The sequence below is a fragment of the Drosophila pseudoobscura genome, chromosome 2 (genome assembly GCF_009870125.1).
Source record: "Drosophila pseudoobscura strain MV-25-SWS-2005 chromosome 2, UCI_Dpse_MV25, whole genome shotgun sequence".
Lineage (NCBI taxonomy): Eukaryota > Metazoa > Arthropoda > Insecta > Diptera > Drosophilidae > Drosophila > Drosophila pseudoobscura.
In genome coordinates this window covers 17,866,129-17,884,218 of record NC_046679.1, presented here as the reverse complement: position 1 = coordinate 17,884,218, position 18,090 = coordinate 17,866,129, and the positions used below count along the sequence as shown (strand labels likewise).

General features: G+C 47.4%; 1 protein-coding gene across 4 annotated transcripts in view; it reads left to right on the top strand.

The window, feature by feature from the left end:
• The window catches only part of Ubx (Ultrabithorax), a 76,918-nt gene that overhangs the window by 10,146 nt on the left and 48,682 nt on the right, over nucleotides 1-18,090 (top strand). For 3 of the 4 annotated variants that reach the window (XM_003736606.3, XM_015182109.2, XM_001359029.4), the window contains one exon: nucleotides 13,620-13,670. The exons of the other annotated variant lie outside the window; for it this stretch is intronic. In XM_003736606.3, the coding sequence (XP_003736654.1) occupies nucleotides 13,620-13,670 (51 nt within the window). The remainder of the gene's footprint in view (nucleotides 1-13,619; nucleotides 13,671-18,090) is intronic. 4 annotated transcript variants of the gene reach the window in all.

The window sequence follows — 18,090 nt, the reverse complement described above, 5'->3', positions numbered from 1 at the left end:
CAAATCGGTAGCTAAATATTGGCACAGGCTCAACAAGTGGGCTTCGCTTCGCTTCTCGCAGCGATTCACGATCCAAGATCTCAGGTCTATGCTCGTCGGGTGGGCAGCACTTTTGGCACTCACAGATAAGATCAGCGGATAAGCCGCTTCCAAGTAGGTGCTACCACAGGAGCTACTGCAGCTGTGGATTACGGGATGCCTAGGATAGCTGCACCAGGGGCAGGGGCAGGTGCCGGGGCAGCAAGAGAATGCTCTTCCGGCTCGCCGGCACATTGAACGCGGTGTTTCGGGCCGCCGCCGCCGCCGCGAGAGATAATTAAATTGCGGCCCTAATAGAATTAAATGCCGTGTTTGCATTTCAAAATCCGCAACGTGCCAAAATGGAATGGGCCAATGGGCCCTCGCTGCCTATTTGTGCGTCCACCTGGCCCGAACCAAATGGCCAGCAAAAATGTCATTTTGGACAAGTTTTGATAATTGTAGGTCCGCCAGACGCGTCTCCGCGTCTCTGCGTGGTGGTGGCTACTGTGCGGCACGTTGCACGTACTCGCTCGTACCACGTCGCATGTTGCACACTGTCAGGGCTAGGCCGGGCTGGACTGGGACTGGGACTGGGGCCATGTTGCATGTTGCAGTTAATAATTATTGAAATGTGCGGCCTGCGAGGAATTGTGCTGTGCTCCTTGCGCTTCCTGCGCGGCTTCCTCCGTCCGTCCGTCAGTCAGTCATTGGCTGCCACATCCCTCGGCGTCCGCAACGTCTGCATGCTTCGTTACCTCTGCCTCGTTGCCTGGCCAAAAGGCTAACAATGCTTGCATTTTCCCACCTTTTTCACATAACTTTTCTGTTTTACTTTGTTTTTTTTTTGTTCTGCTGTGTTTTGTATGTTTTGTTGCTGCCGCAGCCACTGCCTCTGCCACTGCCACTGCCGCCAGTGGCAGGGTAAACAAGTCGGCCACTTGGCCAACTCGTTACTTCCCCCAGGGACCCCCCCCCCTTTCCCCTGGCACCGCACATGTCGATGCCGATGTCGAAGTTGTTACCACTTTGAACGCGCGGCCGGCCTCCGTCGGACGCCGTCGGCTGGCACCCTGTAATAAATTCGTATTCAAATTGTTAATTGAATATTATTTGTTAAATTTGCAAGCATTAAATGTAAATGTCAGTGGCGGATGTCCGACGGGGCGTGTCCAATCGGGGGCGAGCGAATTTTCAGCCTTCTTCGAGCGTGTTTCGGGTCTTATTTATAATTGGATTTATGCGATTTTAATAGCGGAATGCCGCACGAGAGAACTATGGAAACCAGACCTTATAAACGGGTGGAAATATTAGAGCTGTTCAAGCGTTTTTCGGCCATTTTTCGCCGTCAGTCCCACCGAAACTCGGTCACTGTTCCAACGACCTCAAAATGGTCTGCATACAGCCGAGACCACCCAAAAAAAAAACAGACCCCTCCCAAGAGAGTTTTAAAATTTGCAAGCAAATGACAAAAGCGGTGCAAAAAAATGTGCCAAATGCGATTGAGTCTGAGTGGGAGTGTGAGTGTGAGTGCCAGTATTTTGAATACCGAGTGTAAGTGAGCGAATATTCAGACTCGGGTTTGCTCTGCCGCAGTCCGCTGTCTGGTGTCTGGTGTCCTCTGCCTGTGCTGGTCGTTGTCCTTGTCGTACTCCTTGCTATTGCGGGGCAATTTCCATAATTCATATTCATAGACGTTGCACAACAACTCCCAGCAGAGAGACAGAGACAGCGAGAGTGGAAAGGAGGAAGAGAGGCAAGGGGGCAAAGGGGCAGAGAGAGACAGAGTCCAGACAAACAAACGACAGCACCTGCAATACGGACAAGTGTCTGTTCGAATGCTACACCCAAAAAAAAAGGAAAGTCGAGCAAAAAATGTGCAGTGCAAAAATTCCACATATGCTAGAGCCAGAAACGAGAAAAGAGACAGGGAGAATCCATAGAAGAGAGACAGAGAGAGAGCAAGGCCACGCTTATGCATAAATTATCCATTCAGAGAACTCGAAGAATATTGCCATTAACTTGATGGAATCACGGGCAAATTAGGCCAGCGACAGCACCAGAGACACAGACAGATACAAAGTATCTGAGAGCTACTTACTCTCCCCACATCCGCCCATCCTCACATCCACACATCCGTACATCCACACATCCACAACGTGCCAGCAATTTGATTTTACACACTTCGAAATTATTAACTGGGGAGCATTTTGTGCGGCAAGTGTAAGTGCCGTGTCCTCTCCAACAGAACAGAGCAGAGCAGAATAGAACAGAAACAGTTCATAAAATGGCAACACGGCACTTTCGTTTTTACCGTTGGCATGTGCAGTATGTGGATAGGTCCAGATAGGGGGGGAAACAAGAGAGGGGGGGCTGGGACAAGGGTCCATGGTCCATGGCATGTGCCGCCTGCGAGTGTGATGCTGTGGGAAAGGACATCTGGGCCTGGCAGGACTTTCCTGGTGTGTCCAGGTTTCAATTAATGAATTAGTAATTTTGGCTTCATTGCTGTAATGAACACTTTGGGGAGGGCGACTACTGAGGGGGGGCAAGGGCAGTGCCTAGTGTGGGGGGGTAGAGAGTTTTGCTAATTATACGAGCTCAGGTGTTGAGGGATGAGTCGGAATGGGAGATAGAATCAGTCTACCAGCTGTATTAGAGAATGGAACAGGAGAATGGAACAGTCTTCAAGACTCCAGAGCCGCATAACTTACGTTTGAATTAGCAAAACGTCTATTTTGAATCAAGAAACAAATATATAAAATGATTCACATTTAACTTTTCAACCGGAGATCTAAGATATTCGGCCACAGACCTCACAGACAACATCTAAAATGGGTTCCATTTGCACTCAGATATTACCCAAATAAAGCCATAAACTGGAATCCATTACTGCTCCGCACACACTGTTTAGAGTCCATATAGCTGTGGGTTTGATTGCAGGGTATTAGGAGTCCCGTTCTGTTGTGTCATTAAGGCTTATCACATCCATAACCCCTGAATAAGGGACTAATCAACGGTTTGCTGGCTTATGTTTGCCGAGAGCTTGCAGCTATGAATCGGAGTAGGGTCACGCCCCCTCCGTGGGGAATTGTGACTGCACTTGGGTGAAAGCAATGCAATATTTACTCAACAGCAATTAGAAGACATGACCGGGCTCGTCCCGGTGCCAGCCTTATCAGTGGGGAATCAGCGGGCATTCCGCGTAGTCCATCTTTCGCATTCCTCACTCCACACTCCACACTCCTCACTCTCCACTCCTTTTGGGTTTGTTCGATCTCACGACGCTGTAGGTATGCAATTAGTCAATTAATTTGAAAATTTATTAACCGCCAAAAAGCAATTTGCTCCAGATCAACAAGAACACACACTACTACACAAACAAACAGACCCACTCGGTCGAAAACCGAAGATCGCGAAATGCCGGCGGTAAACGGGTCCCGACCCTGACCAAGACCAAGACTGGGGCCGAATCGGATCGGATCGGATCGGAACGGAACGGCGGTCACCGTGTGTGTCCGTTCGACGCGTTGGTCAGATGGCAAATGAAGAGTAGTCCTGCCAGGCTAAATGTGGGCAAACTTATAGAGATTCGCTTGAAACTTGGAATTTGAAAAGGTGGAAAGGAAAGGAGCTCGAGCTGGATCTGGATCTGGATCTGAATGCGGCATTCGCATTCATTCAGTGGGAAAATGTGCTGCAGATAATTTATGGGTTCAGCGGTAGCCCCTTCCTCGCCCCTTCCTCGACCCTTGCTCGCCTCTTTCAACCCGCTCATCAGCGGAAGTGCGTGCTCCGTTCTTGTGTGTGTGTGTGTGTGTGTGTATGTCCATATCTTGCAGATACGAATCGCAGCTACTCGGGTTTACACAGAGCTCTCGGAGCTGACCGATTTTCTAGGTCAATTTGCTGGTGGGAAAAGCAAGGCAAAAATAAAATCACTAAAATAGGAACACAAAAAAATAAATGACTTTTGTGCATGTCGCGGACTGCTTGCCGTCGGCTTGGCTTGCGGGCTCCAGGCCATAAATTTTCCGAAATGTGTTCCAAAATGTTTCTCAAATAGTTTCAAAAGCCGCTGCCACGTGCTCTCGCTCGCTTACTCGCTTACTCTCTCGCTCTCGCACTCTTACCTAAGGCAGGTATGATTAATAACGCTCAGCCGAAACCTGCTTTTGGCGGCCATCATGATCAGCTGATCCGCAGCCGAAAGAAGACGAAGAAGAACCGCAGCAGCGAACCAGCGGCAGTCGAATGAAATGGCACTTCAAAAGAGATCTCTAACGGATGACTCAAACTGCATGTTTGAGCATGTCTGTTTGTGTGGGTGTGGGTGTGTGATAGAGAGAGAAAATAGAGAAAAACAAAACACAGTTGAAACGTCACCTGATGCTGATGCTCACTCTCGCCCCCCCTCCCCCACCTCTTCCCTCTATCAGTCTTCTCAGCGCACAGGCACAGGTATGCGCGCCCTCTACCATTATCGCTCTCTCTGCTTTGGCGCTCTCCGCCGCTCTCTGCTCTTCGAGGCGATGGTGATGATCGATCATCTTTCGGCTCAGCCGGTTTTCGCCCCTCGCCATGTCTACCTGGGCGCGAATTTACGTGCAAGTTGTGCTCTCATCTAGCGAGAAATCGAATTGGAATACTGCCGCGGTGGTTGACCGTATACGATATTCGCCTGCTGTTCGTTTGAGTGCGAGTCGTCTGATCAGAAATTTCGAAGAGAATCTTGAAGATGTGTTTTATACAGGTAGTTCTTACCTGGTTCTAACTGCTTCAAATGGGAATTTCGACTGGATATTAACTGTTTACAGCAGTCAGCTTTTGTAAGGTAATGCTAAATGATAAATATAACAGAAACTATCAAATGAAAACCTGTAAGTCATCGATTACCCATTTAGTTAAGGAATATCCGAATCAATGAAAGGAGATTGACAATTTTTAGCCGTAAGGACTAAAGAAGTTTATCTGGTGGGGCTTAGTTTCAAAGAATTCAGATGGGAAGCCATTACAGAACAGGAATGTGATCCTCCCATAGCTGGTGTTCTCCTATGCTATAGGATAAATATAGAACTAGATTGATCAACACCATCACGTTCCGAAAAGTCGCCTCACTTCAACGGAATTTCACCGTGACTGGACCCACCGCGTCGCGCCGTGGATTAGAGCAGTTCCCTGTAATCACAATCGATGATCTATTAACGAGTGTCCATAAAAATTATGCAACTTTCCGCTGCAGCTACAAAATGGATGGCCGCATCCACTACGGCTACAATGCCAGAGGGAGAGGGAATGCCATTTCCTTTGTCAGCAGGGACTATAAATCTTGGACATATTAACATGGACGTACGATGAAAGTGCCAGCCAAATATGTCATTGTCAGCTGAGACTGGGTCTGGGTCTGGGTCTGGGTCTGAGTCCGGCTCTGGCCAGGGACGGGTCTCGGGGCTCAGGGTTGGTCAGGGGATAGAGAGGGGAGGGGGGGACTGGGATTGGGACGCCTCTGCGGCTGCCGTATGTGAGTGTATTGACACCTGAGCAGGCCAAGTTTTGACTTGGATGCTGATGAAGAAAAAGAAAGTGGAACTGGAATTAGAGTTCTCTCTCTCGCTCTCTCTGGTTTGTATTGATAGAACAGGTAGTTGGGTAGGTGTGTTTTGCGTTAAGAACACTTTCGGCCATAAATCACTGATTGGCCGGCCGTAGGGGTGGGGGGCAGATAGCTGGCCGAAGTATTTCGGTCTGTTTATCGTACATTTGGAATTGGTCAAAGTATTTCTGTTTTTATTTAAACGAAATTTCGGTGTGTGGCTGTGTCACAAACACAAAACATGACCAAATTTTAGGGCGTGAACACCACACAAAAACACTCGGGCAAAGGCAGAGAGAAAGAGAAAGAGAGGGAGAGAGAGAGAGCAAGAGCAACAACAACATGGCTCAAAAGGCAGGCGACGTCGTCGTCGTCGTCGTCCGGCGTGACAGCGCACATAAATCTCTGTAACATGACACTTTTGGCAATGGAAATAAAATATGGCAAGCGGCGCACCAAAATGTCGCACCAGCAGCGCTGGATCTCTGCTCCTTTTCTTTTTTTTTTTTGGCAGTCTGCGCGCTTTGTGGCCCCACGTGGCCCACTGTGCCATGCGACACTCGGCCCAGTACTGCATTCAGCTAATTACAAATGAAATTACAATGGTCTCCCCATCACCGTCCCCGTCCCCATTCGCGGTTCCGATCCTCTTCTGCCTGCAAGCTCCTGCTCCTACTCCTGCTCCTGCTCCTGCTCCTGCTCCTTCTGCCGGCCAAGTGTCACTTGCTGCTGTCATTTTCGTTTCGTTTTCATGTGTCACTTGGCGCGCCTGCGCACGCGTCCCGGCCAACCTCTGAGCGCAAGGCCCGTCCTTGTAATAAAGCAAAACGACTGAGCATGCGCGCAAGTCGCTCAGCAGCCAACACCAACAACAACAACAACAACAACAATGGACAAAGCAACAACAACGGCAACCGGCTAAAGCCGCTGCCTCTGTCAGATTTTGTGAGTGTCACTTGGGCCAGCTTTGTTGGGGACGGGACCCGGGTCCGGGGTCCGAGACTTGGGTGTTATCTGTCGACCGTCGACCGTCTTCAGTTTCGCTGCCGGGATGCAACCCGGGCCCAGACCTTGGCCTGGCTCTGTCTGTGGCTCTGGCTGTGAATTCCTGGCTCACAAAACACGCAAAATCTGCGCGTCTGCGTATAAAACTGTTAACTAACTCAATTTTGTAGCTGTCAGTGGGTCTCCTCTCCTGCCCTTACAGATGTTCCAGAGTTCAGCATGGGTTAATGAGCTGTTGCCGTTGCCTCGGCAACGTGCCGCTTACATGTGTCACAACAAATTGCTTACCGTTCAGCCTGGCCTGGGGTCTGGCCAGCAAAGCCTCCCCAGATCGTAGTCTGACGAATGTGGAGCAGGACCATCTTGAATTACATTCCTGGATGCCCCTTGGATCCCCAGGCGCGTGTGACACGGGACACTGAGCGGACTCACGGATGCACGCGCACATGTCTGTCACAGAAATGTCACTTAGAGTTGCAAACACCGCGGACGCATAACAATTTCATAACTCCGAGGAGAGCTCGAGGGAGCTCTGGAGAACGTACAATAGAGCCCGGCATTGTGTATTCGGAGCGCGTTGACGAGGCAGCCAAGTGATCTACTACGATACAGAGGATCTGGCCCCGGACAATATTCGCGGAGGAAGCGGACGGACGCGGGGTTGACAATTCAATCATCGAACCCCACAAGGGCCTGGCTTCTGGAGGCGCCAGGGGCAAGCTCTATAGAAAATAGTTTTCTCTAGTTAGCTACTACAAGACTTTTCCCCTTTTATTTTCATTCTTTTGTTCGTGACACTGGGCAGGGCTAGCAGCAAGGGACTGGGGCAGGGGCAGGGGCAGGGGCAGAGCATTTGCAACAACAACGCTGACAACGGCAACAATTGCAGTCGCAACAGTAACATGGGAGGGGGGGGCGCACCACGCGGTAATTCTGCCATGAAAGAGTTTCCCACACGCATACACTCATAGGGACACACACACACGAGTACGAGTACGTGTATGTGTGTTTGTGTGCAGGCAAACAAAACTTGGGGCCATAAATTTCCAACGGATCACATAAATCACATTCAAGTGAAGCTTAACACACGCGCCCAAGTAGAAGACAGACACACATACACACACACACACACACACACACACACATACCACACACACACTCTCCGCAAGGCCCTGCTATTTGGTGTGCCTGTGGATGGGCGAAAAGACACAGTTAGGAGCTTGAAAAGGAGACCTTTTCATTAAAGAATTTCTAGGGTGCAAAGTGCCACACGGGGTCAAAAGGAGACATTTCGTATCGAAAGAAAAGGTGAATGGTCTATATAGAGGGGGACTTTCGACTGCTAAGTAACCTGATTCCTAAGTTCTTATCGATGGGAATCGGTGCATCTTACTGCTCTCAGTAGCCATCCAAGAGATATATGTATCTCACTAAAGCACCTGATACTACCCCGTATGTATTCCTATAACGTTTAAATGACTATTTAAACCTCGAAAGAGCTGAGCTCGCTGCTCGAAAGTCAAACTTTCGGGCCAAATTAACTAAACGGTTAAAGCAACAATTGCGAATTGGCAACAAATTCACAGATCATAAAGTGAGCGACCAACAAGCGCGGGACTGCGAAGAGAGGAGAGTAGAGGAGAGGAGCCCACGGCCAAAGGTGGAGCAGTACCAGGCCCAGTCCCAGTCTCGTCTTCCCCTTTCAACCCCTGAGCATCATTTCATTTGAAGAACTTTGCCATTTGAACTTGACATTTAGCACACGGTTCTGGAGGGGCTTCTTTGGAAAACAATTGCAGGCCAGGCCAAACCAGCACACAGCCAAAGAGAGAGAGAGAGGGAGAGAGAGAGAGAGACATAGAAACAGACAGCAATGCAGTTTTGGCATTCCTCGACTCGACTCGACTCCGACTCCGACTGCCATGGAATTCCAGAGAACACCCAAACAGCAGCAACAAGACGGAAACAGTTACAGCAGCAGAAGTGGAAAAGAAGGGATGAAGCCCAACCCCCGGCCTCTGCGAGAGAGAGACAGCGACAGCGGGCGAGTCGGGGGATGGCGATGGGAGGCCCACTCAGACGGTCGGCCATTGCAGCACCTGTCGGCCATGTCGTGCCGTCGCAGTCGACGTCGACGTCGACGCTTTATTTGCTTCCCGGATTTTGCGCCATTAAAAATATGGTTTTCCCTTGTTCCGAGGGGAGGGCTTGGACTTGGGCAGGGACATCGGCTGGCGCAGAGAGTGCCGCGCCGTTGATTTGCTTATAAATTAACCCATTGGCGAAATTAAAATATTGTCTGTTAATTGATCAATGTGTATGCAACGGGAGTGCGGCTGGCCCTGCTCCTGCTCCTGCTGCTACACACATACTCGTGCGGCCTGCCTAATGCAGCTAAAATTTAATTAGATTCCATATTTGTTGTTGCACGAGTAGTGTTGCAGCCAGGCAGGCACCAAAGCGCTTAGTTCGGCCCCGGGGTCGGGGGTCGGGTGGGGCCTCTGGTCTTGGCTGGCTCGCACACACAGCCGTACTTTATGTGGTACGTGCAAATTTATTGTTATTGAAATACAATTGCGAAATTAACTGTCAAAGTGTGCGACCCATCGTCGATGCACTGGCCCTCCCCATCGCAGGCAATATGTTTCCCCACTTGTGAGAGGGGGGGGGGGGGGGTCCTTCTCCGATGGTGTGCGTGTGGGGGGTATTCCACCCTTGGCGAGGTCCTTCAGTGCAGATTCCACAACTAAAGCTTCTCCCATCGAACAGCTGCCATTGTGTCTCCTGACTGGGAAAGTACCAATTATTATGGACTGGGTATAAGCCGGACTCTAAACGTAGAGCCTGGCACTCCACGGATTCATTCAGTTTTCTCCTAATCCATGATCAATGTTTTCGTGATGCAAACTTTTGGATATTATCGGGTTAGTCCTCGTACTAAAAGCACCGAATGTCCTCAATCAGCGACCGAAACTCGCCCCTGTACGCTGGCAGGGGGGTGGCACAACCCCAATCAAACCCGCCACCCCTACCGCCCTGCCGCCCTCCCGCCCTCTCGACTGTTTGCGCTAAACGAGCTTTGCATATTTACTGTACTGCCAGCAGACATTTTACGATATATTGAGAATTATTTGCAATATATTTTGCAACGGGCAACAGCAGCAGCAACAAGGACGACAAATGTTCCACCGACAGCAACAACAAAAGCAACAGCAACACCAGCAACAACAACATCAACAACAAGTGCAGTGTTCGGTGGAAATGTGGAAATGTGGAAATGCAGGCAGGGAAAGCTTCTAATTCCGGCACTGAAACCATAAGTCTTTGTCGCATTGTACACACAGAGCCACACAGTGTGGCAGACACTGCTGAACCCCACTCTTCTTGCCCCGATTTGGATCGGGTGGGGCAAGACGGGTAAGACGGCATTTCAGCAACTACTCCAGGGCTATGGGAAAGGGGTCCTCAGAGTCCTAGGCCTGACTAAGGACCGAATCGGAATGGGAGTCTGAAGTTGGACCAATAATTTAGGTTCGATACACAAGTTTCGCATATAAATTCGAAACTTATTTTTCTGTTTTCAAAGATTTTGTTTAATTTACGTAAATTTGCATAAGATACAATTGCACACCCCCCAGCCACCTCTGTCGCTCTCTCCCAGTCGGCAGTCTCGGGCTGTTGCAGTCTGTAAATTTGTACGAGAATTGAGCCAAAGTTCAGAGGCAACAGCAGAGGCAGCAGAGGCAGAGGCGGCGGCAGAGGAAGAGGCAGAGGCCGAGGCAGAGGCAGCCCCGAAAGAGGAGCATACAGTTTTTTTCTGCAGTTTTTATTGCCAGGGCCCGGACTAAATTTGAATTCAGCTCAAATTGAAAGTTTCCAAACGCGCACACATAGATACACAGATACACAGACACACAGATACTCTCCACTCTCCACGCACACACGCAAAGGGACACTGACACCACCCATATTTATGCGTTTTCGAATGCAGCTCAACTCAGCTTTAATTTAAATGGATTTCTCCGCCGGCAACCCTCTCCGCCGCCCGACCAGACATATGGCAGCATTTGCCATTCCAGCTTGGGGTTGGCGTTGGGCAGGGATGCCCGGGTTGAATGGAGGTCTCCGGACTCCAGGCATGGCTCCACTGACTGCTGAGGATTGATTGTGCTTGTTGATATTTTGTCAAATAACGCAAATAAATACACAATTACACACTCAAGTGAGTCCAGGGGAGGCAGCCCCGGCCCTCGCTCGGGGGGTGGCCGGAGGAGTCATGGGGTTAAACCGAGCATGGACGTGCTCTCTCTGTGTGTTATCCTCGTTTAAAGGATTTTCATTTGTTTAAATGTGCTTTATCGAAAATGGCCAAAAGGCCGCTGGTCATTGGAATTTATCCCCCATGCACAGTAGAAGGAAAGCGTTAAAGATGTGATGCAATCCTTCAAAAAGGTCCCATAAAAGAAGTTAGAGGACTTGAGTGAAATCTGCCTCTTTCGATGCGTTCGTGGCTTCGATGCCCAAGGTCCTTGGATCCTTGGATCCTAAGCAATAGTATTCAATGGAAGTTCATTCGATGAACCCACTGTCCAAGCACATATCTGCCAGGAAGCTTTGCAAATCGGCCCACTGTGGCTGTGCCCCGACTTTTGACTTTGACATTGTTTGTTTCTGCCTTTGGCTTGGGTTTTGTTTTTGTTGGGGTTTTTTCGCCGCACGCCCGTAAATTCCAATGTAAAACGCTGCATTTATCTTGTAAAAATAATAAATCCAGGCAGGGGACTTTACTCTCTCACGCTTGGCGGCCCAGAGAGTAACAGATTGGGATTGGGATTGGGATGATGCCTCCGCTGAGGGATGGCGGGGAAAGGGTTGCAGATGGGTTTGTTTTTCGGCCATTGTTAATGGCCAAATGGCTGAAGAGACGTAAATTTGGCTAATTTGGGCAGCCGTCAATCCTTGGGCAGCGGTGGGTGGGTGGATGAGGCAGTAGATGAGGGCGTGGAAGTAGTTGTGGCAACAAAAAATTAGCCCACAAGCAGCCATTAATTTAATTTATTTATTGGCTGCCGTTTTCATTGGCACGCATTTATTCCAATTCGAAAATCCCAAACTGTTCTGCGATAAATTGAGTCAAATGCGAAAATTGTGTTGCAGCATTTCCACTGCACTCGGTTCACTCACACAGATACAGACACAGACACGGACAGAGGGCTTTCATTATAAAATATTGTTCTAGGAAGGCATGGGAGAGGGGGATGGGTGGAGGAGGGCAGAGAGCCAGGCGACAGTGGCAAAAGAGTTTGCAATTTATTTAAAAATAAAAGTATCTAAGAGCATGACAAATACGAGTAGTGTGAGGAATGTTTTTGCGCACTGCAGCAGGAATCGCCACCCGCCCCTGCCCCTCTCAAACACGACATATGATGGGGCGCCACTGATTTATTTGCATACAAAAGCGCAGCAGACACCAGCAAAAAATCAGCACCAGGGGGGAACCCCTCTGCTCTTGGCTTTGCCACAGAGCCAGCCAGATCCAGCGAGCGCTCCGCCCATTTTTGACGCCGGCTTCTACGCGTCGATTGCCAACTGGGGGGCGTTCACGGGGCGGGGCGTTAGTGGGGGGGGGCAGAGCTGGCGGAGTTCATGAAGAGTCCATGCAATATCAAGAATCAAAAATCAAAGTACGGGAGGTCCAGTATGGAAGGTATTTAAAAATATATAATCCTAAATAGAAAACAAGAAGAAAATATTTCTCATCCCGTTTCTGAATGAAATAGATCGTTCCAAAGCGGGAAAGTACAATCTACGAAGTGTTTCGGCATAGTAGCTGAGCTTTAACCTCTGACAAATGATAAATCAAGTCCATAGTTTCAAATAAACAACAAATCCCATCCCAATCAGATTTGCCTAAATTGTTTTATCTACAAGGTTAAACATCGAGCCCATCTGATGTCGGATTGCTCTTCATTTTCGACGTATCTTCCTCTTCTATCTCTTCATCCCACTCAGAGTCGTCCTCCTCCTCGCTCAATTCATCATTTGGCAACATTTTGCCGAGCGTCAAGTTGCATTTAGTTGTTATTTATGCAAATTTTACATGTTTCAACTTTCTCGCCAAGTGCGTCGTGTCGTTTTCGATTATTTAAAACTTTGTACGGAATTTCCTAGAAGAACAGGGGGGGGCACGGTGGGGAGGAGGGATCCCTTTTTTAATGCGCACACCTGACGCGCTTCAACGTCTTCCTTTGGCAGCTCCTTCGGGACCGGGTCGGGTCCTGGGAGCAGGATTAGGGTAGGGTACTGTACTTGTCCAAGGCGTGCTCTCCGTGCATAATTTTGTGCGCTGCTGTTGAGCCAAATAAATTCCGGAGACGGCTAAAGTTATTAGATTAGCATTAGACGGGGGGAGGGCTTAGCATCATGATTTACCTGGGCTTATTTACATGCATATAAAGGAGGACCCAGAACAGCCTCAGATTGTGCAAATTTATGAAAAATTTAGCTCACTTTGAGGCGAGTCATGTGGCTTTTACGAGCATAGTTCCTCAAGGAACTCCCAGAACAGCAGCTTCGCCCGCAAACATTATAATTTATTAAATTTTATACAAAAAGTGGAAGTTTTCTGAAACACAGTACATACATTTCTATTTTGTGATATTTTTACTGCTGAACTTTGATTTGTTTCCGCTCTTTCCTCCTGATTTCAAAGAATTTTTACTTTAAATATCGTCGGATTACATTTATAATTTATCTTACATTTATAATTAATTTATTTCCCAACTAAAGATTGACCTATTGTTTATTTTCGTGCTACTAATATATTTTTTGAACCCTTCTATTTGTATTTATTTTTAAATATTAAATCTAACAGTGCTTATATTATAGTTTGGACTTGTTATAATTTTAACAAATTAGCTATTTTATTTCGTGCAACATTTGAGGCATTTTCCCGCCCATCGACGTGCCGATTAAACCCCGTTTTTCTCTTTCTTTTTTCCAGGTAAGAGATACTCAGAATCTCTTGCGGGCTCTCTTCTACCAGACTGGCTAGGTAAGTCGACTTTTTGTTCTATTTTGTGTATCCTTAGCTTATAGTTTCACCTATGATTTATTTTCAATTTTTGTGAGAGTATAATTTTTGTATTTTGTGATTTTTCGATTCGCATTTCTTTTTTGCGTTGCAAAGCCATTTATCATTTGTGAACAGACTCTTTTGATTTTGAGAATGCCAAATCCCCAACCCAGCCATCTTTCTGAGATCTACTCTACCCCTCCCTTGCTCCAATTCTCCAAACTGTCTCCAATTCTCCCACTCTCCAACCCACCAACAACAAGCCAACCAACAATCCAATCGAACCGAGCTTCTTTGAATTTTGTGTTGATTTTTTCGTTTGGTTGTTGTTGCTGCTGTTGATGTTGCCACATCATCATCATCATCACCATCATGATCATCATTTGTCTTCGTTTTGTGTCAGTCAAGGAAGCGCCTCCGCCCCTGCAAGAGTTCGAGAGGTAAAGCCAATTCAAATTCCAATAAATCTTTGTAAGTTTGTGTTGTGTGCATAAATACTCCTCATACTCGTAAATACCTCCCAATATACTCCTAAAACCTATCTATCTATGTTTCTGTGAGCGTTCAGCATGTGCATGCCCCATACTAGTCCTAGTCCTAGTCCTAGTGCCTAGTGCCTAGGCCCTGGCCAAATAAATTCTGCTCCTGTACATATATTCGTACTCGTACTCAGACTCGTAATATGTGAAATTATCAGCTCGTAAAATTTGCCCAAAATAATTGCCAATTATTCAGTTTGTCAACTCGGAGCAAACACACACACACAGACACACATACAAACACCGTTAGTGAGAAAACACACACGCACACGATTATAGTGAAAGGCTTTCTTCGGGGCACAATTAAAAAGCGAGCCAGCCAGGAGGCCCCCGGGAAAAGTATCACTTGGCACGCAAAGAAAATCAGCGAGAAAATTGGTGATGCCCGCCTGCGAATTGTACAAAGCGTATCATTTTGTTAGCAATTTTTCAGCATGCTGCACTTGACAGGAATCGCCCCGGGGCACGCCAGTGCGGCAGTACAGTAGTGCCTCACGATACACGACCAATTAAACACACATTTAATTTACTTTTGTCTGCCATGCCCGCTTAGGCACTTGAATAGTTGTTAATTCCTGTTTTTAGTTATGTTAACCAAACACTCTACTCTCAGGAGTACTCAAGAGCCAAGAGCACATACATATGTATGTCTGTCTGTCTGTATATGCAACCTCTGCAGTTTCCTATATGTTTATTGGCAATTTATACAGCCGTATAAATTACCAGTGCAAACATAAACAAAACTTCCATCCACCGAATGCCATTTGCCAATCGTAATCAATTCTGTCTGTCTATAAAAAGGCACAGAGCACTGGCAGGACCAGGAACCAAAGAGTCCTGTCGCCGACAGTGACAGCAACAAAGTCAGATCCGTGACCTCCTGCCCCTCCCCCCCCCCCCCCACCCCCCAGCGAACTGTTCGCATAAATATCTATCCGAAATGTGGAAATCTTCAACTGCAGAAAACGTAAAATCCATTAGAAAATTAATAAAGTCTATGGAGAGAAATGTATTCCTTTGAATGCGGTTTCCACTCGCCCCCTCCCCCCGCATTGGATCATTTTTTGTGGCTGTTTTTTGAGGGGCAAATGTGTATAATGCCGACGCTAATAGAATGAAATCCCATTGATTATAATAATGTTTCTTTGTCTGTATGTTTCCTTTGTCGGAGGCGTTTTTGCTGTTGGTGGGCTCTCAAGGACAATCCATTAGTTGCTCGCAGATGTTGCACGGGAAGGGAGACATGGATGTTTTTCGAATGTCAACAGAAATAAGTAGAAATAGCTTCTAATTGATAATAGCTATATATTTATTCCAGTCTATTTGTTCTTAGATTTCTTAGATTTTCATTTATAGCTCTGTAAATATTTCTCTAAATGGTTTTAGCAAGCAGTTTAAATATTTTATTTATACTCGTAGCTATATTTATAATATTTAAGCGGAATAATTAATATAATATATTAATATAATTTAGTCTTTCGTGGTTACAGCCAGAAATAAGATAATTCTCTACTCTACTGAATAACAAAGCTGATTCACAAGATATTTACACAGACACACACACACACACACAAATGCATGCATTCTCCCCTTTGCCTGGGGAGAATCTTTGATCGGTCTGCGGGCCAGATGTTTGCACACTCTCCGGAGGAGTTCGTTCTCTTCATTATCATGCGGATTGGGTCTATTTATAAGAGAATCGCTTGTCTCGACAAGATCGGCGCCGTCCCCTGCCCACCCCTCAGACACATCAGACACACAGACAGAGACAGACAGATAGCGAATGGCAGGCCATTCAAAATACTCGTAATAACATAATAATGTGCAATAAAGTATCTTAATTTGTTGAATTGTTGATAAACTTTGGCGCCACTTTGCTGCAGATAAACATGAAACAAAGCAATTGGAGGGAGAGTCGTTCCATTTGGTCGAACGGTAATTGTGGGTGGGCATTGGCCAGGCCAACATTTTCGATAGATCCGGAATACTTATGGCCTGCTCTTTCCGTTCGGGTTCACCTGACAATCGGCAACTTTTGCCTGCCTGCGCTGGTCTACCATTTCCGGTATTTCTTCCACACTCTCAGACCCAACATTGTTCTATTGAACCTATCTCTATTCTTGACTTTCGACGTGAGCAGGTGACCCAGGCACAAATTCCAACTGCAACAAGTGGATCTATCTCGCACTCACTCCTACTCGTATTCACATGTATCTGTGTATCTATGTACGTATGTGTGTGTGTGCACTTCCCTATCTGGTCGCTGTCCGTGTCCGTTTAATTGCCCCTCAGAGAGGGACTTGGCAAATTAGTTAATTGGCGGACAGTTCGCTTTGAACTGCTCTTGCTGGATGCAACGTGCTGTCGCCGTATCTCTGAGAGGCAAAGATACACTTGGAAGGTATCGCTGCAGTCCATTACCCATTACCCACTCCCAGATGCAGACCCTCGCCGCCTCCTTAGAGGTTTACTGAAACTCGGTAGAGCATTCAGGCTCCGTCATTGGCCCTGAATAATGATTATTTAATATTTAATAACTTATTCACTCAATGTTTCTAAACTTCAGATTTTGATTGATGGCCAACGAATTCGAATAACAATTTTCATAAGCAAACAACTTGGCATTTACCGAATTGTGAGCACAGAAATGAATGTGCCTCTTCGAATCTCCCCCTCTGCCACTCCATTCGCACGCAATTAAGACACTCGCCGTGCCACTCGCCCTGCCACTGCCACTGCCACTGCCACTCGCCCTGCCACTGGCTCCGGCTGTGGCAGGTGAACAGTGAACAGGCTTCTCCGGGGTCTGTGTAGCCTTTATTGATTTTTGTAGGCCATTAGATTTTGCACAGTTACCCATATTTTCCGCCATTTGCCATTCCAGGGCGGAGATCCACTCCGACACCCACCCATTGCCGAAAGCAATGTGGCAGATACTTTTCTTCTTCTTTTGCCAGCTCAGCAGATGAATGCGTATAATTTTCGGTTTGATTTATGGCCGATGACCCCGCTCCGGGCCACCTTAAGCGCACACATGGCCGGAGCCACCCGCGCTCGCCCCCGATGGCTGCCAACCTCAGATTTGTTACGGCTCTGGCCGGGGGCGGGTGGAGGCCGATCCTGATGCTGGCTTGTCCTTTTATCGCTCAGAATGCTAAACGCAGGCAATCCATTTCCCCCGCTCTTCCCTCTGGCTCTCGCTTTGGCTCTGGCTTTGGGGCGGGCTTTATTACATTAGGCGTTCGTAAAATAAAAATTGTGCCACTTTCTCAAAAACACGCACACAACAACAACTGCGGCAGCACAATAAGTGGGTGTGTATCTCTCTTCCTGCCCCCCAATCCGGATATCAACCTGCTGCGGCAAACTGCCGAAAAAAGGGACCCGGAAAATGCCAGGACCTGAATATGCTTGCCTGTACGCTTTTGTTGTGGCCCAGGCTCGAGCGAGTCCTAGCCGCTTTTGCTTACATAATCAGTCATGTTATCCTTGTTTCGCACGGGCACAGAGACACGCATACATAGATACACAAGGAGTCAGAGACAGAGACAGAGACAGCGACATAGGCATAGACATAGACATAGAAAAAATTATTTATTTATGTCGCTGGCCTCATGCAGATATCTCTTTTATATTTTCATTGCGTGCGGGCTCCAAGGGTGCGAAAACAGTGTGCCTGGGTTAAAAATCGGTTAGAAAATGAGAAAAAACATTCCAAAACATCTGTTGGAATGTGTCAGAAAGCATAAATGTTGGATTACCAATACTCTGCAACTCTACAACTCTACAAAAAACCATCACCCATCCATAGATGGTCAAATATGATCCATTCGCGTTTAAGTAAGTCACCCTTCCATTCA